Raw genomic sequence first — 20,576 nt, forward strand, 5'->3', positions numbered from 1 at the left:
GCAGTATGAATAATATGTGGTGTTTGCCCATGGATGTCATGTAGGCACTTTTCAAGGAGCCAGGCATTTTTAACTACACTGTCACAATACATATATTCACTAGTGAAATTCGTCATAAATAATCCATCACAGTCTAAGAAGAACAGTGATGTCCGTACCTAAAACATTTGAGGAAAAAGTGACCTTCATTTACTTATTAGAAACGCTGTTAGTGGCTCACAAAGAAGTTCAAAATGCAGCAACGAGAATGTTTGCTTGCATGTCCAATAACTTAAAATTTCTGACAGGGAACAAAGAGAGTTTTAAATCTAACCTAAAATCATTTCTTCTAAACAACTCATGCTGTTCCAGGGACAAATTTATATTTGAAAACTGGTAGCCTGAGAGGGGGACAACTAGTTTTTGAGTGTAGTTGCACAAGTAGGAATAAAAAATGTGTTTATTAATGTAAACCCAATTCATTTATACAGATGCTGTAAACTGACTTGTTCCAATCATTTTGATGAAAGAATCATCAAAATGATCTATGGAACATGTGACAGACAAATAGTTGCCTTGTTGAGGCTCGTTTTCTGCCAGCACTAGAACCTTTAAATTTGTAAATTTTTTCGTTATGCAGTCAATTGGCTGACACTAGATCAGTCGCAAAATTTTTATATAATTGTAACCCACCACACACGTCATAATAACATGTGTAAATCCACCTGATGGAGCCTTAAACCTTTGACACATGATGTGGTTATAAATAGTGACTGGTAACAGTAAACTTCTTGTTTTATTTGATATCAATAATGGTCACAGCAAAGCCTAAACTGAAATGTTCGCATTTAACATTTCTCTGTGATTTAATTACACAGTTTGTTCATCTTTGCAGTACTACAAAATCAATGATTCAAGTTATAATTCAGTTGCTAATGACAAGTATCAATAGACTTTAAATAAAAAGAACCCCTAAACATTTGTGAACTGCTGCTACATATCCAAAGTCACCCAGATCTTTTAGCATTGACTGAGTAAGCTTTCCATTAGAATAGGGACTAATTTTTTGACCCGACACATATCTATTTACATAGAGATTTGAGATTCAAAAATTTCAGAAGAGACACTGGGTTTTGAATACATGTGTTTATAATACTGCGGCACAAAGGTAACTGTATCAAAAAAGTGTGAAGAGAAGATTGAAATATGATTTTTTCGCCTTTTTACAGAAACTGACATTATTGCAGTAGTGCCTTACTCATGATTTAAAAACAAATAGTTCACCAGTACCATTGTTTACGGCCAATAGAGAATTACAAAACGCTATAGACACATAAGAGGTGTGATCAAAAAATACAGTGAAGGCGGCGTCAGTGGCTGCTGCTGACGACACTACAACCATTTAATGTAATTTACCTGATAGTCTGATCTTTTGAGACAGTCAGCATTCACACACACTAGGGCCAGGTTATTTTTCTATTGCGCATCATGGATTCTGAACAATTAAGTTATGTTTCAAGTTGCAAAAAAAGTGCCAAAGAAACACACTTATGACTGATTTAGAAGAAGTGAGTCAGTAGAAGACAAGCAATGTTTGGGACATCCATTAACACCAAAAACAGAACAAAATACGCAAAAAATGGGAAAAATTGTTCACCGAAACATGCGATAACTATTCAAGATCTTACCGAAAAACTTAGGATCTCACACAGGTCCATGCAAAGCATTGTAACTAATAATTTTCAAATGACTTGTGAAAGTACAAAATTTGTTCCCAGACTTTTGAACAATTAAAAGAAGGAAAACCATTTATCAGTTTGCATGGAGTTGAAGGATCATCTTCATTCAGATATGGACTCCACATCCAAAATTGTAAGGAGATGAAATTTGGGTCTATGGGTTTGGCCCTCAGAAGACAATTCAAAGATACTATTGGAAAACCAGTGAATCTACTCACCCTAAAAAGGTACATCAGTCAAAATCTAACATCAAAAGGCATAAAAAAACTAAACTCCACCCAAACAGGCCATGAAGACCCAATGGTACTGACCGGCCACTGTGCCGTCCTCAGCCCACAGGCGTCACTCAATAGGGATATGGAGGGGCATGTGGTCAGCACACTGCTCTCCCGGCCGTATGTCAGTTTACGAGACCAAATTTCAAAAGGCGTGCTCATTGTTCTTTTTGATATTGATGGCACATAGCAAAGAGAACAAGTATAAACGCCAAATTTTTACAAGAGTGTACTGCAACATTTGCTAAATTATGTATGGAGGGAGGGAGAGAGAGAGAGAGAGAGAGAGAGAGAGAATTTGTGAGTATTTTGTCAGAAAAAGTGTTCCTGTCTGGCCCCATTCGCCTTCCTTACAGAACTTAGCACCATGCAACATCTAGCTCTTCCCAAAAATTAAAACCGTGCTTAAAGGAAAACGTTTTGACGCCATTCCTGATATAGAGGGCCACAACCAAGCAGTTGAATGCCCTTCCAAAATTCTTCCAGTCATGGATGCAATATTGGGATAAGTGCATTGCTAGCCAAGGGCAGTACTTTGAAGGATACTAAATGCAATCCCATGTAAGCTTATTACTTCATTTTTAACAGAATTATTCACTGTATATTGTGATCACACTAAGAACAAAAAAAATGCTGAAGATGACTTAAAAAGAATATTTATTTTGACAGTGATTTGAGAGTTCAAGGTCATGTGGAATTGCAATGAAGATATTTGCCAATCTAAAGCAGAACTGTATATTTCTCAATGTTTGCTGAAGATTTTGATTTGAGTATCTCAGTTTGTTATCCTGAAATAAAGAAGATTTCAGGCAATTTAACACACTGATATCCTCTTTGAAGATGTATAGTATTTTCTTCGGTGTGTCTCAACGGCAAGTCTTTGATTTTCAAAGATACACTCTGATGACATTTCAGAAACTAGTTGCTCTGAAAATTAAAAACAAGACATATATTTGTTTAATAAATGACAAAAAACTGGAGCACTGTATGTAATTGTATTTTGAATTTATCTTTTGTCATAAATCATCTTATTCACAGAAAGTGGATGAATGTGTGTTTTTTATTTTTATTTTTTTTATTCATAAGAGATGAATAATAACCATCATCCAAGCAAATTTTGATCAACTCTGGTGGTGTCACATATTGACAACGTAATGACTTGTATGTCGATACGCTTAAGGCTATTGGGGGCCATCGAGAGCACTCCAAGGTAGAAAACCAGAGAAACTTTGCAGAGTGCAGGTAAAAGTGGTAGTGTTTAAGTTACCAGAAATAAATAGTAACACTAGAGCCCTGCAAATTACAGATGATCTGGGCAGATGTCTCAGAACAAAAGTCTCACTTCAGAGAATTAACTGGTAACTCCATCCACTGCCTAGATTAGTGGTTCCCAACCTTTCTTAGACTACCACCCCTGAGTGCAAATGGACATTATCTGGTAACCCCACCCTTTTCTTGGAACATTTAATTTTAAAATGATGAAAGATGGTTTATATTTATTTTTTTATTGTTCCTCTCCATTGTCGCACTTGCTTGACCTGCACACTGCAACCCCATTTAAAATTAAACAAGTTCGGTTGTGCACTATACTTAACGTTTGTAAATCACTTAACTGCTGCGTTCTTTGCTTCTGAACTGCTAATAATAATAATAATAATAATAATAATAATAATAATAAAACTATGTACAACACTATAGTAGTCCTTATGTAGTTACTGCTGTGTTATGCTGTCAATTTATTCATTTATATGTTTCGAAGTGAGTAATGAAGCAATTTCTGGACTACTGCAGGCACTATCTATAACTTGGAGAAGACATTTTCTTGAGATATTTAGTATTTGTTATATATATGTCTCACTTTAATCATCAGCAATTTATGAGATGAAGCAAAACATGTGTGTTTAGTGGATTAACTGTGTGAGGAACCTATAACGTCCACCACATTAATGCTACTTATTGAGAAAAAGTAATTACTCATAACTTATATAATCAATATTAGAGTCTTACAAAATTGTGATAATAGTTATGATCTTTTGAAAATAATCTATTTACATGACAAACAGAATTGAATCATTTAGTTTTTACCCCTCAAGGGGTAATAATCTTCAGGTTGGGAACCACTGGCCTAGAATGTTGTAAGGCATCACTGTAGAAGATGACCATGAAAAGGCATCTTAGCAGAGCCAGCAAGCTTGATATTTGCTCCTGAGAACTGAAATGTCAGTGGGTTTACACATGTTAGAGTGCTACTATAGCAGCACCCACATAAGGACAGAGGCAGGGCCAAGTGACATAAAACACTGTTGTTGCTGGCCATAATAGCAGTGGCAGTGACATTAAGCTTTCAGCTGAATGTTGTTGATACCAAAGTTGGAGTTTGTTAATTTAAAATCCAGAAGCACCCCTACCTACCTATTAAGAGCAGGGGAGTAATCTAAATGTGGTCAGTCGGGGGGGGGGGGGGGGGGGGGGGGGGGGGGGCCTGGAGGTAGAGCGCGACTTGCCAGATCAGCTGAAGCTAACAAGTACCAGTGGATTGGCATTGCCACTATAGGAAGGGAGGAACAATGCACCATGATGATTCTTTAAAAGCTCATGGTTTTTGTATTCAGGGAAAGTTCTCAGGCAGACCATTGGGGCGCCAACACCGTGTCACTCATGGCCAGCCTCGATAAGCTCCGACAGTGTTTTCTTCACTTGGAGTGCTGCTCTCAAGTTTGTACTTAACATGCTGCTTGTGTTTGCTACTTCAGTTAGCACCTTCCCCCACAGCTTCAGACACTGACTTCTATTGTGCAACCAGTTGCCTTCTTTGCTTATTCTAATGTTTAGAATTAGCCTTCAGTGTGTTAGTGAGTCTTATCACAAATAATAGTTTTAATCAGACTCCTGAATTCCCCTGAGTCTCCTGCTGCTGGCATCCTGTCAATTCTCACAATCTGCATCTCTCGTAGGTGCCCTGCGACAGTGTTTGGTGCTGATCCAAGTCATCAATCTGCCTTCACCAGGAATTTGTCTTTCTGCATTTGCTGCTCACCACTTGGAAATTGCAGACTGACCTTAAACCCCTGTCTTCCCTCCATCCTGTGTCAGGAAATGACATAAGAAAGGATATCACACACATGTACAACACAGCAGATTTGCAAGTGTGAGCACGTGATATCCCCATGACTGTGGACAAGCATGTGACGCTCTTGTGGCTGTAGACAAGCGGCCACTTGCTTGTGTTAACAGGTGAGCCGGCTTCTGTCATCTTTGGAAACTTCTGGCAACCTTTGTGGAGTGTATTCGTCATCTTTCTATCATACCCCAGGCACATGCAAGCCACTCTGATGGTCCATGTGCTTACAGGGCTCTAAAGGAGATTACTCTGAAGGTATTAGGGTTCTGGACATCCAAATTAACAACTGCATTTCTGCCAACTAAAGGTTGGACATTTTTTTTGAACACATCTTGTATAACTAGAAGATGGGACAGATTTAAGGACATGTTTTAAGACATCAGGGAATAACTCCCACAGTACTAGGAGGAGCAGTAGAGGACAAAAACTAGTGGAAAACACAGGTTGGAGTCTATCCAAAAAGTAATTGAAGACCTAGAGTGTAAGAACTGCTCCTAGATAAAGAGGTTTAAACTGGAGGGGAAGTTGTCACAGGCTGCACTTTTCTGTGATGCTGTTTTCTGTGAGGTGGTTTAGTTGAACTATACAATTTGCACACAATGGAGGGACATGGAACAAGTTGTAAAAAGGGTTTAGGGGAGCAACTAATCAATTTCATCTTCATTCAGCAAGCTGCAGCCTGAAATTTTATTTTGTGTTGTAGTCTTAATAATTGTTTTATCTTAAAATTACTTTGAATAAATGTTTTATCATTGTGACTGGTTAGTGATTTACCAGTAATGCTGTAGTAAAGAAGAAAATCCTTTTACTTGTTATTTCATTTGTTAAATTGTGTTTATTTGCACAGTGTTTGTCTTAAGTGGTATTTGTGAAGTCACCAATTTTCTGACAATGTCAGTTTTTCGTGTAAAACTGTTCCTTTTTGTGGACCGTCCCAAATATGATCTATTATTTAGTAATTTATGCTATGATGAATATCATAGGTTCTGTCACGTTTCCTGACAAATTGAGGTTTGGATTGTCATGTATACCCAAGATAAGCACAAAAAAGTGATTGACAGCTAGTTTATGGGAGACCTACTATAGAAACAACCAACCAGAGCAAGAGCTTTGTTACACCTTTTGTCGTGTTTGCCTTGTCGTAGGACTCTTTGAATAAGAATTATTGTGTGTCAGCCAATGAAACTGTTGTGATTTGTTTTCATCGTATGCTTTGTTAGTTAATCCGTACCAAAAAAAGGTCCAACTAAAAGCAGAAGTGAGCAGCAAAGTTATAAGGCTGTTATGATTCTACAAGGTGACCTCTGTGTTAATGGTAAAAATGCGGAGGAATTCGGTACTAAATTTACAGCTGCTGCTGCTGCTGCAGCTACATTGACATTGAGATCAAACCTGCCAACATCACCTGTGTAATGCTGTTTATCACATTTTTGTTCTGATCCAGGTATAGTTCTAATTATCACCTAAAAAAAGTAACAGTGAAGTATTGGTATTGTAACAGTGAAGTACATAATTTTTTTGTTCATTTGCAGGTACATGTCTACAGACCTGGTACACCTTGAAATCACTGTACCACAACACAACAGCACCCACCAATGCTACCCAAAACAAAATGGTACAGCCCATTGATGAAGTGGGTATCACGCAATGATTCATTTTCAGCAACAGTGTGCCAATCCCGGCAGGTAAAGCAGCAAAGTAGATTGTCCTCACACAGCTGCAACTTTTCCGCTGTTGCTGAAAATGAATGAATGAATGCACAATACACAACTTTATCAAGGGTTGTGCCATTTTGTTTTGGCACTGGTAGTGAGGTACAGGGATTTCTGTGTGTACCACCACTGCAGACGTACCTGCAAAAAACAAACAAAAATTAATTGTATAACTTTATACGCCCCTCATTTAGTACTGACAGTAATTACCTCTGGCCTGCTCACACTGAAAAGGCAACATACTTAATTTTCAGTGGAAGAGGGGGGGGGGGGGGGGGGGAAGAGAGAGAGAGAGAGAGAGAGAGAGAGAGAGAGAGAGAGAGAGAGAGAGAGAGAGAGAGAGTGTGCATGCAGGCAGATTTGTATCAAAGGTTTTCATATAAATAAAATATATTCACGTCTCATTCAACTTGCCATAAAGTAAGACCTTTCCAATCTACAATGCACTTCCTGGTTTCAAGACTATGACTGAATGGCTGTACTAAAGACATATTTCAGTACATGCCAAATCCATGTTAGAATGTGACTGTTTATTTAACTGTATCAATTGTTTATAGCAATGGAAAGCCCTTGTTGGAATATAACTAACTGAAAGAGTAAAGGTAATAATTCATCTTACAGTAAAGGAGGAGTTCAGTCATCGATACACACATAAATAAGACTAAGAATATTTGAGCTAATAAATACATGTATGCCTCCATAGCTACACTGTGCTGGCACTGCAGCTCAACTGCGCCAAATCCAACTGAGGCCATAGGCAAAGACTGATATGAAAGATGGTCAGCATTGCTAATCTTCGGGGCCAAGTTAGTTTACAGAAAATCTGAATGAAGACATTTTCTAAACAATTCAAACCATAATTTCTTTCATTTTCACCAACTTGCTTGTAGGTATCACTTTGTAAGGCTTGACCTCTGTGTGTTCCAACAATTAGTCATGACTGAAGAGAGAAATAAATGCTATCCCAGCTGATTTACCACAAAAACATTTAAGCCATAAAATTAAATAAAGTGTTTATACAGAGTATAATGGTACAGAATCATTCAAGTGAGTAGTTTATGACACAAAATCTAGCCAGCACCATTTTTAAAAATTGGATAACAGACTACATTGGGAAGTGCCTGGAAAATGTTGTGTGAAAGCAACCCTTAAACTCACACAAAAATATGCAAATGTTTAAAGTCTGGCAATGACAAATGTGATTTATTATCAAGTGCTAAAGTGTTACAGGCTGCTATCATTTCAACAATAAATCTACAGACACACACATGAATTCTGGTTAACAAGATGTATTAACTCAATAAATCAGATTCACACTTGACAACCAAAAGTAAACAGAGAAATGTCTAAACTAAAACTAAGAGTAAACCTACAGCAAACCCAGCCAGTCAGTCAAAGAATAATACATGCATTCTCAATCACTGTCTGGATCTGGCACTTCCCACACAGACACATCCCCCCCCCCCTCCCCCGTTCCCCCAGTAGAGCAGAGCTCTTGGGACGTGCAGGTATTTATGTTGTACCCATCGATCAGCTCTTGTATAGGTTACAAATTTCATCAGTGGGCTCATTAGCAGAGTCGAGGGTGGTGATGCTGTTGATAGATCAATAGCCCTGTCCAGTTTACTCAAGGTAGCTGCTGTAGTACCCAAGGTATCTTGTTGTGAGGGTACATCTTGAATTATCAAATATGCCAGTGTTACCCATTCCTATGCCATTGTCATTGTGTTGTTGTTGTTGTTGTTGTTGTTGTTGTCGTTGTCCATTATCTACACAGTACGTTCCTCGTGTTTTAGTACCTGTAAGGGTCCAGTGGGTGGTGGTTGCAATGATGGTCATATCGCATCTGTTCACAGCATCACATTTAAGTATGTTTTAAGGTCTTTGTGGATGACCACTCTCTTATCTCCATGATGGGACACTGGTGAGGGGCACAGCTTAGCTATTTGGAGCTCTACTTGTTGCAGCATATATAGTAGGCATCTCAATTTGTGTTGGTGTTGCCAAAAAACTCCAATGGCAGGTATATCATCTCTCCATAAACCATCTCTGTGGTAGATGCCCAGATGTCTGGCTTAAGGACTGTGTGAAGCTCCAGAAAATTCAGTGGTAGTGTAGCTGTCCAGCTGTTCTCATGGCGCAAAGGCACAGCTTTCCACATTCTGTGCCAGAGCTCTACCATCCAAATTGCTTGATGATGCTGCCCCCCCCCCCCCTCTCTCTCTCTCTCTCTCTCTCTCTCTCTCTCTCTCTCTCTCTCTCTCTCTCTCTACACTCTTTGTAGTATTTTGGCCACGAACAGTCTAGGTGAGGATCTAGAGATGTATCACCAAATGAGGTTCACTGTGCCCAGCAACTGCAAACATTTGAGCTGAAGAGCTGTTGAATGATCCTGCAAATATTTTTGCAGTTGCTTGTCTGTAACCCGGGCTGCTCAAGTTGATCATACTTTACTGGAAAAGAAATTGCCCTGACTCTTCGAGGGGAGAGGTCATATCGGCCACTGCATTTTCTGCCCCTCTTATGTCTGTTGTGAATTTCCCAATAAACTCCAACTGCAGCACACAGATGGAAGTGTCATATGGTTTCACGAACGGCCAGCTGCTCTCAATCGTAGAGTCCAATTTGTTTGGGCTTCTGTCAGCTTCAAGGAGAGAGACTCCTAATGTTTCCAACTGCTCTCGACACTAATGGAGAGCTGCCCCAATAGCATGCTGGTTGGTATGCACCACCATCGCTAATTGTGCATTATGGAACCGGTGGGATAAAAGGATTGCTTTTTGCAAACTAGCTTTTTCCTTTTCAAAAGGATGTTGCATCATGGGCATCCATGGCAGGGGATGCCTGCCCGTAACATTCTGACCTGCCAGTGCGTCTGTCAGTGGTGCCTGCACCTCTGCTGCTCTAGGTACGCAATGCAGGAAAAAGTTGACAATCCCCAGGAATCTTCTTAATTGCTGGTAATCCATTGGGAGATGAATGTTCTTAATGAGCTCTGTCTTCTCTTTGAGAGGGTAAATACTGGTAGCTACCATATGACTAAGAAATGTCATCTGTGTTTGACGCAGAACACATTTTGCACCAGGCTATATTCATGCATCCTATCGAACACTGCCTTAAGGTGTTCCTCATGTAATTTAGTTGTCTGAAAATATCAAGGTAGACAAAGCAGAAATCCAAGCCTGTTAGTACTTCATCTACAAACCTCTGCCATGACAGCTGCATTCTTTAAACCAAATGGCATGAGTATATATCCTAAGAGGCCAAAAGGCAATATCACCACAATCTTGGGAATATCTTCTTCAGTGACTAGAATCTGCTTATAAGCCTTCTTGTAGTCCATCACAATGAAGGCCGTAACTCCAGCTACGACATTCGTGGAATCCCTTAGCTTAGGAACAGGATTACGGTCTGAGATTATTTCCTGCATTTAGAGTGGGGTAATCCCCGCAAGGTCTCCAGGTGCTATCATTCTTTTTAACTATATGTAATGGTGATGCCCATGTGCTGTCAGGCATTTGGGCCACACATAACATCTCTTCAAATTCCACTTTTGCCACAAGAAACAGTTGGGTTTTATCTCGGTGGACATCGAGAAATCGGTTGACCAGATGACATCTTAATGTGATGCACCTTGGTATGCAATACCGTCTGTAATCAGCCAACAACCTTTTATCTAGCTCCTGGACTAACCAAACAAATGGGTGAGATGATGGCACTGTTGCACTTCTGCCCATAGTGTGTGTTACCACTTCACTGTCCGATTTAGTTCATGCCATACTTAGCTTTATTTCAGACCTTGTCGGTATACAAAGCCTGCACCTGATAATGGTTCACTAACATCTGCCAGTATGAACCTCCACTTGAAATTTTTATTGAAGCCCAGATCCACCATTGCATTACATTCACTATAAGCTCTGATGGACAAGTTGTTAGCTGCTGTAAGGTGGAGAGTTGCACCCATCACTGCAGTCCTACTTTGACGGAATTGCAAGACACTTACACCTGAACCCCAGTCAATAAGGGAGCACCAATCTGATTACAAGTGATGTGATAATGTGAGCAGACACGCTTGCTTCACTGTATATATGGATGCCATTGATTTGTCATGAATTAACTGGGCCAATCTTGAGTGCTTGGTCATGACTCCTTCTGGATACATCTCTGTCGGTGTCTACAGAAGTAGCAGCAACTCCCTCATCTAGAATTTTGGCACTCTTGTGGAACTGTGTTGCCTGTTCTGCCCACTGCTGGTCACTGAGGCTACTTGGGAATGTGCAGGGAGATATGCATCTCATGGCATCATTGCCAAAACACTTGTGGTACAAAAAAACCTGACGATTTTGTCCTCTTCGTACCATCTGGCTAGCAATCCAATTCTGCTGGCTGGCTGGATGGATTACCCCTCTTCTCCTTTATCTTTCCTTGTGTGGGTCCACTTATTCATTGCGAGGGACAACAATTGCTTCAAGATTGTGTCCATCTGGTGTTTCAGACTTCAGAGCTGCTTATTGATGTTCGTCTGTTGCTCGTGCTGTATAGCTGCTGTCTCAACAATGGTGATATTGCTAGCTACCTGTAACACCACTGAGGTACCTGCTTGCCCCACTGTAGGATTCACCTTCTCTGCTACAGCAAGCACAGAATATCACACTTCCCCCTTGTCACCACCACCATTTTCAGTGGAAGCAATACTTGCATTAGCTACACATGCCAAAGTGTTTCATCTGACATTGCTAGCTCTCCCATGATGCTCTTCAGTTGTTGCCAGAATTCAGATGGCATTTATTGCCGATATGTTTGAACTGAAGGACTTGTTCCATTTGTTGGCCCAACGACTTACACTTCTGTTGGACCACAGTGTCCTTCAAGTGGAGATACTGTTGTTGTGAGTGTGGTTTCAAAATAATGTCAGACACCATTCAACTGCTCTAGCATCCAAGCTGTTAAATGCTTCAGCGAACTTTGTGCAATTTCTAGTACCGCTGTTTTGCGTAAACACCAAATCTGGCATTACATAATGCAGTTCAGGCTTCTCTGGCAGGAACTTCGGTATCTGTGTTTTTATCTTTGGTGCAGAAACCACGTTAGATGCAGCAGGCAAACTGCCCTTCATATTCAACATTTGTTGGTATAAACTCCTGTCATCTTGGGCTGCAATTTGAGTTTACAGATCCCTAATCTGCTTCTGTAGGTTCACTTCTTGTCTTAAAAGCAGTTCTTCTCTCTGGCTTCACTTAACATCGCTATGTGATGTCACTATTTCACTCAGTATATTGCTTGTAGGCCTTGCTTTTTTGTGTAATTTCAGAATCACCACTTTATAGGCTGCTTTCATCATTTCAGCCATAAATGTACACACACACACACACACACACACACACACACACACACACACACACACACACACACACACACACACTGGTTAACAAGATTTATTCACTAGATTAATCAGATTCTTACTTGCCAACCAAAAGCAAACGGAGAACTGTCAAAACAATAACTAGGAGTGAACATACAGCAAACCCAGCTGATCAGCCGAGGAATAATGCTTCTACTCCGATAACCCAACTGTCTATTTTACATTCCAGGCATTTGCTAATATAAGGGTGTGGTGAGAAGTAATGCCTCCACATTTATGTGAAAACTCCTTAAAACTTTTTAATTTAAATTAATTTATTAATATTCTACATCTGCATTCTTCATGTCACATGTCTACCATTACAGGGCTCCAAATTTTGGTGCATAACATGGTGGTGTTTAATGTAACTGTGTGTATGTGGGAAACAGCACGCTGTAACAGAGTTTCAAATTTCAAGAGTTCATCCACACAAGAAGCACATAGCACCCTCTCTTTCAGCATGACGATGCCAGACCAACACAGGAGTGCTGCAACATGTGCAACAATCCAAAGCCTTGCACTGTCATTTATCATCCTTCATACATTTCTGACTTTGTCACATCTGATTTTCATCTGTTTCCAGAACTTAAAGAACACTATTGAAGACTTCACTTGGACAGTGAAGAAGCGGTGCAAGTAGAGGTGAGATCATGGCTCCGTGGACAAAGTCAAACATTCTGCAATCAACAGACTGGTCTCTTGTTGGGAGAAATGTGTTCATCACCAGGTTGGCTATGTTGTGAAATAAATATTTAGACATGAAAAATAAATATGTAAAATCTTAATAAAGGTCGTTTTATTTAAAAAAGCTGTAAGAGCTATCATATAAAAAATTCTGAGGCATTGCTTTTCAGCACACCCTCATATTAACAGCAATGTTTCTTTGCAATAGTTACACATACCTGTTAGATATCTTTACAGTTCTGTGACCTCTGTACGAAACATCTACAGACAAACTTAAAATACACCCATGTATTTTTCAAAGATCACAAATTAGGTGCATCACAGTACACAGTTTTCACATTATTTAATGAGTCTGAGTCCAATGATACAAAAAAATTATAGAAATTTAAGCATGAATATTGAACAAAGCCACAAGAAACAAATTTTGATATGTGGGCCTACAGCTGTCCACTCACATTAACCACATACCCAACTGTAAAATACTGAGGAGAATCTGAAAATATCAGAAACTACAAGCACTCTCAAGGAAAGAAAATTTTACTGCCTTAGCTATGTGATGACGTATCCTGGCGGGGCACGGAAGAAGAAGTGTGGTGCATGAAAAATAGGATTGTCATATGGATGACGAACATCCATAAACAGATTGGAAAAGAAGAGCAAATGTGTGACTTTGCACAGTTTGTGTACCCTCTATTTATTATTAATCAAAAATGCCTACTATAAAAGTTTATATTGGAAAGCTATGGTGACAATAAATACGAAAGAAATCTTAGAATGAATGGGTGAGGAACTGCTGTAAGCATTATACAAATGGCAGTACTAACAATGAGGTATCTGAAGTTGTTAAACAGCAACATTCAGTCAGGGAATCGATGGACAGAGAAAAAGTTGCTTGCCGGTTCCTATATGCGGTCTAAGAGAATCATCTGACTCCACTATAGTTGGTGACAGAACATCAAGATGCAGCATGTTTCTTGTACTAACAACTCTATGATTAACTATGATTGTGGCAGATTTACACATTAGGTACTATCTATGTTACCTGTGCATAAATTCCTAAGTGACAGTTTCCTTTCAAGTAGATTGTTTTACAGCTATCCAAAATATCACAGGCTGAGCAATGTGATCTCAAAACCCCATGATTATAAACACCCATCACACCAGTGATGAACTGAAAGATATTACAATAGTTACTTTTGGAACTAACATCTACCAAGATGATGATTGATGACGATATGCACCCAGACACACATTTAACTTTCACAGATCTCTATCACTTGAGGAATGCAGGAATGGTGTGTCTTATGGTCCATATTATAGATGAAATGCTACAAATGTTGCAGAGAAAAACACTATACATACCTTTTACACCAGGAAGTGTAGTACTTTGTAGCACTAACTTCATGTATTAAGAATGGTAAAGTTGTGATGACATGAACAGTAGATTCCACGTCGTCTCATCAGTTTTCAGTGTTGTCACATTACCTGTTACAAATGCAGAAGCTGTAAAACTAATGCATAGAATTACCCCACCAGCTGTCTTTTATGAACTCCTTTATGCAAGGTAGTATTAGAAGAACACTAGGAGCATGGCATCGGTGAACTGCAATTTTTGTGTATTGCGTCGAGTTTATAATCTTAATTGTGAAATGGTACTTTTTTACACTTATAGCCTGGAGTAAAGCCAGAAGCTTTTCTTCATTGTAGTGAAGTGGGGGAAAAAATTAAAACTGTTATTGTTTGGATCTGATCCATGTAAATTATTTTGGATTCAAATGTTGAGAGATTTGTTTTTGCAGAAGGTTAAGAAAAATGTAAACACTCAGTTTAGAAAATATTTTGCATTGTTTACTGTGCACCAAGAAAATTGTTTAGCTGACCTTACAATCAGCAATTAAAACTGAACACAAAATGCAGCATCATCATAATCATCTTTGGTTTGGATCTGTTATTTATCATGTATCTTTTTAGTTCCAGTCCACCTCATTTTACACAGTAATTAACTATTTGTAGTTAAGCACTTTTTTTTCTCAAACTACTACATACAATCAGAGTACAATTGCAATTTACTTTCATGGCTGTGCATATAGGCTGTTAATGATAAAAATTTTAAATTGGCACAAGATATATATCCATGGAGTTACAAAAGCTGCAGCTGAATGTGTTGCAACAAGTTGTATTATCAAAGACAGAGTAAATCATTTTCAACTTACTGATTTTCAATATCTCTACGGATCCATTTGTTTGATAACTGCACATAAGCAGCAACATGTACCAAAGCAAAAATAATGAGTAAAACAACAAAAATTAGAAGCAGAGTAGGGCAATAGAATTGCACCCAAACATTTAGATATTTTCATGATTCAAATTTGACATGTGATCTTCATGAAAGATAAAACCATTCTACATATGAGTTATAGTACGTTACAGCAAAACATTTCAGTTGGTAAATATCACAGAGAATACTACATATACTGTTTCTTGAAAATTTCAGTTACACAATTTCTCTTACTATTCATACTGAAGAATCAGTCAGGAAATCCACTTGAGTGTATTACACACTAAGCATTTCATATTTCTTACAGCTTACAGGCACACCACACACAAAACATAAAAAAAGAATGGCACATAATGTCCAATATCTGGCTGTTTCTTGTATTTAAAGTCAATCGCAAATAATTAAATACTATGTACAAACACACACATACATAAATTGGTTAACTTTGTACCAACATGAGCAATATTTCAAATTCTAAACAGCACAGACATCTACTTTAACGAACTTCTCATTTAAAACTAAAATGAACTATTTTATGTACATATTCATATGTAATTATTTCCCAGAAAATTAACATAGCAATTACACTCACTTTTACTGCTCTGTTTTGTGTAAAAGTAGAGTTACTTCAAGTTTTACTTCCAAGTTACATTAATCCTCACCTTTATCACAATTCTCTCTTTCCAATCAAACAATTTTTTTATCTTTCTTTTTTAAGTTTTGTTGAAAACAAAGTTCAACATAATTAAAAAATATAATATTTTACTATCAGCATAATTATACTGAAAACTGTTGAAATGCAGATCATTCATCTTCCTTTCCTTTACATCAGTAGCTTATACTTCAAACAAACATGAAACTACTGAAAGGAAAACTATTTTGCAAAAAATTTACACTCTTCTCCCTCTTTCACTCCACCACTGTAACACACACAAGTACAACAGCTTATTATTATGTAGTAAAAATCAATCAACATCAATAATGTAAAACTGCTCATAACAGTTTTTAAATCTCACATAATCACAGAAACTACATTTGTTAACATTAAACAGTTACACAACCTCTCCATCAAGTTCAGCAAATTCTCGCAATATTGCTGCTGCTATTTTCAGTCTGTCGAGAATGTCACTGTCACAACCAACAAGTTCAATTTCATGCAGCCAGTATGACACACTCTGACGTTCACTGTTGATGTATGTTACAAGCAGCCCCTGTTTCCAGTCTGACAGTATCAGTTTTGTGTGATTCTTGAAGAAATTTATCTGAAAAATACATGAATCCTTTTAATTTAGCAATGTTTTATGTATCACGATACTTTCTATTAAAATAGATGGAGTGTGCGCCAATACTGTGGTTCAGCTCTTTCCTTGCCTACCTTCTGTCTGATTTTTAATGTAACTGAATGAGTTACTTCATCTCATCTCACTGTCCTACCACATGCCGCCCCCCCCCCCCCAAAATCCCTCTCAAAAAAACCTTTTCTGTGTTTTAGTACATTTAAAAGGGAAAGACTTAACAAATCTGTTTCCACTTCCAATTTTATTTTGCACTAAGTGTGGGGATAATTTACAGCAGAGTCGCTGAAAGATCCCAACAGCAGCTCTCAGCACTGCTGCCACCTTTCAACTGCAAAGTGCAAGCAGTTGTAGGGAAAAATAATGGTTGCCTGCAGAGCTGCTACAACACTGCAGTATTACTATAGAGATGTATACAAAATCATGTTATGTGATTGGTTGAGGTAGACACACAAAGCAGCTACGCCAACTGTAGTGCAACTGAAGGATCTTTCTTCACTGACTATACTACTGTAAAATGAATAGAACCAGTGCCACTGGTTTGTTTGTTTTTGTTTATTTACTGTGTGCAACCTGCATTGATGCTATAATCACAGAAGAAATTAGTCATTTTTACACAAATCCCAGTAACTATGGACAAGCATTCAAAGACATGTTACAAGTAATGTATTACAACATAAATTACTAACTCCTCTAGCTAAAAAATTACACACAGTTTTGTCGCAATGGAAGCCTAAACTTCCATGGAAAAAATGGCATGACGATAACATTTGGAGATCTAGAGGTACATCATTGATTCAGAATCTCTTGCAGTTAATTTGGATGCCTGGCTTACAGGTAGTCACAACTAATCAGAAAACACAGAGAAACATTATAAGAGCTGTTTTGAGAGTTGTACAATTTATTACTTATTTAATGATAGTGCACATGTTCCATAAATTCAGGGAGCAGTTATTGTTCTTTGCACGCGCATGTGTGCATGCGTGAGGGAGGGGGGAATATCTTTATAAGCTTTTTTAATTTTTCAACCACAAAAATTGTCTTGACCACATTTGAAAAGAATTTCAGCAGTGAATGGTTACCACAAACCTGAATAGTGCCATTGCAGAGCTCCATTATTATGACTGCATTTGTGCGAACCCAGCGACGCATATGTGGAACAGGCAACCTGCGACGACTTGTTGTACGCATTCCGTCACCACCCTCTGTTAAATGCTCATCCATGTAGTGACTGAAGTAACGCAGAACAGTTAAGCGTTCCTGCAGTGCAGCTGGCACAGAATGTATCGGATGTGCTGTAATTTTCCCATTTGCATCATGAAATTCCACACGACTGCAATGAAGGAAGCTTTTATTAGTAACAGAATTTACTGACAGCCACATTTTCATTAGTACTTTTTACCCCTTTTACCTTCTGTCAGCATTGAAACTAATTCGTGTGCTATCATTAAAAAGCACACCAACAGATTTATCTGACAACTGAAAACCGAAGCCATATTTATTTGAATAATCAATCCACTTGGATACAAAGAGAGGTCTGCAATTTACTGGGTGAGGATTAGCTGTAAAAAGAAGAAAAAATCTAATATACCATGCCTGTGACAAATTTTATTGCAGAGTAATCTTTATAACTAATTTAGTCCTAAATTATTATAGCCTTCAGTTACAAATCTATCTACATTACTGCTCCTGAGTGTCAGTTGAACATTAGGTGCTGGTTCCAGGCTGTCATGTCTATTTTAAGATGTCAGTACTACACAAATTACAGGTGAATATATTTTGTTGAATTACTTTGTTTGGGTCTTCTACTATGACCACATGATTGGCCCAAGATCCAATAGATTTGTCACTGATGATAGCAATAATTTTTAATTTAATTGTCTTATAGACTTATGGTTTAAGCATTGAAGTAAATTATAAAAATAAGTTACACACCTACACACATTTTTCTTAAACATATTTACATGAAATATGTACCTTTTCCACCATCTGTTGGCATACTGTTGAAACATTCAGTAAGAAATCTATAGAGGGTAACAGCATTACACACACGCTTACGGCACAGACTTAGCTTATCAGGACAAAGCACACTGCTAATCATTTGTTTCAGAGATGAAGCTGCACGTAGTTCCTTACGGCTTGGAGTTGGCATGCAGCCCACACTTGATCCACTTTCTCTTGTTACAGATTTTTCTTTCTGTCAGTGAATGCAAACATAGAACATTACACTCATTAAGCACTGTTAGAATCAGAATAGATAAAATAATGTAACTGCCCTTAGTGTGTTGCATACATTTTAGCACTTGTCCATTTAAAAATAGTATAAATTAGTTCCTTACCTTTTCACTTAGGTCAGGACTCTTTGGTGCTGACTGTAGTTTAAGCATAGATTTTTTCTTCATTGGAGGCTTTGGTTCACTTCTCTGTGAAAAGTTTAGTCCTTTGTCTTCCTTTGGCAATAGCCCATTGACTCTGGCCTTTAATTGTGGCTCCTCTTGCAATGTTGGGTTTGGAGCTCTGGGCTTGAACTGTTGTGCAACTCTGTGTGTCTGGTTTTTAAGTCTATCTTTTGTGTGTTGATCTTCCACATGTTTGGGATTAGCAATTCTAGGTTGCAACTGGACTGTTGACCTGGAAAAAGTAACTTGTAAAGGTATGGCTTTCAAGTTTAATGATTATTATTGTTGTTGTTGTTGTTGTTGTTGTTGTATTGTTACAAATTAGTTCTCAAAAACAAATAATTAGCTTGTTACCTGTCAGTTACTACATTGGGAAAGTTTGGAACTGTGTAACAGCAAGATGGAGACAATGTTTCTGGAGTATAACCACTTGTAAAGAATTCATGTTTACATATGTCCTCCAGTTTTGGACGATCCTCTGGAAGTGGCTGCAGCAACACTCTTATCAAGGAACACGCAGTTTCTGATACACATGGTGGAAGTGTGTACTTGTTACTTACAATCCTTGCATATGTGTCTTTCAGTGTTGCTGTTTCAAAGGGAGGCTGCCCAACTAGCATAGCAAACCTGTAACACACAATTACAATGCAAAGAATAATCTGATCCATCTTAAAACAACATGGAGAAATGAAATTTGCCTTTCAGCATGCTTCTGACAGCACACTAAAATATTATATGGTACTATTGGTGAAGTAATATTAACAAAAGGATGATTTCTTCTAAGCATGATACTTTATAATCTAGTGGTTATGAATTTTCTGACATGCTGCTTGCCAAGCAGTTGTTGACAACCAAAGCACCATTTACCTCTCTTTCTATATTGTGGAACATATTTTCGAATCTAGTGGGACATCAGCTAATGTGGCAAATGAGCTCCTGTATTTCTGTTGTCAAAATGCTGCATCTGACACTTTGCTTCATATCAAAATGGAAGACTAAAGAGTAACTTTAAATTCAATAGAATGTAACTCCAGATCCATGTGTGTAATTTCATGGACATCAAAATAACTGAACTGAGCAGCATATAAGAAAAACCAACAGTAACAAAGCAATAAAGAAAACAGGAGTTATCAAAATTAAATATCTGTTATCACTGTAGTAACTAAAATTGCCTCAGTATTTTGAAGTATGTAGTATTTCATTCATTTACAGAGGTATCATCGGCATTTGGTGTTGTACAATGTTGAACACATCTCTTACAAGTTATTAAGATACTACTGACATTTTCAAGGAAACTACATGTTCTAATCTGAAGTAACTTGTTAGATACATTTTTGTTAACTGCAACACTACCCAACATCTTTCCTTCCCACAATCTACAAATAATGAACAACAACAACAACAACAGTGCATACCACCAATCAATTATTATCATACTGCCTGGATGAATTTCTTTAGTATCTGTTGTGAAGGAGAGTGACAGCCACCACAATATCCACTTCTTATGACATGCCACTATTATGTGCAGGAATAGACTATACCACCTTTAAATGGTACAGGGTCTTTCACCTGGCAATCACAAACCCTGTGAGAACTTCTGCCGATGGATATTTGCACATACTGATAATCCTTTTGCTGTCTTGTGAACTCATGGCAAGTCATCTTTTTCAGCATCTGAAACTGGGTGTCTATA

General features: G+C 38.1%; 1 protein-coding gene across 1 annotated transcript in view; it reads right to left on the reverse strand.

The window, feature by feature from the left end:
- Positions 1 to 15,545: 15,545 nt before the first annotated feature.
- Positions 15,546 to 20,576, reverse strand: part of LOC126471206 (serine/threonine-protein kinase PLK1-like) — a 259,036-nt gene continuing 254,005 nt past the window's right edge. Inside the window, exons 7-12 of the mRNA XM_050099320.1 lie at positions 19,238 to 19,510; positions 18,824 to 19,115; positions 18,462 to 18,681; positions 17,896 to 18,046; positions 17,574 to 17,817; positions 15,546 to 16,451 (exon numbers count right to left, since the gene is read on the reverse strand). Coding sequence (XP_049955277.1) covers positions 16,242 to 16,451; positions 17,574 to 17,817; positions 17,896 to 18,046; positions 18,462 to 18,681; positions 18,824 to 19,115; positions 19,238 to 19,510 — 1,390 coding nt within the window. The 3' untranslated portion in view covers positions 15,546 to 16,241. The remainder of the gene's footprint in view (positions 16,452 to 17,573; positions 17,818 to 17,895; positions 18,047 to 18,461; positions 18,682 to 18,823; positions 19,116 to 19,237; positions 19,511 to 20,576) is intronic.

Source organism: Schistocerca serialis, chromosome 3 (assembly GCF_023864345.2).
Source record: "Schistocerca serialis cubense isolate TAMUIC-IGC-003099 chromosome 3, iqSchSeri2.2, whole genome shotgun sequence".
NCBI lineage: Eukaryota > Metazoa > Arthropoda > Insecta > Orthoptera > Acrididae > Schistocerca > Schistocerca serialis.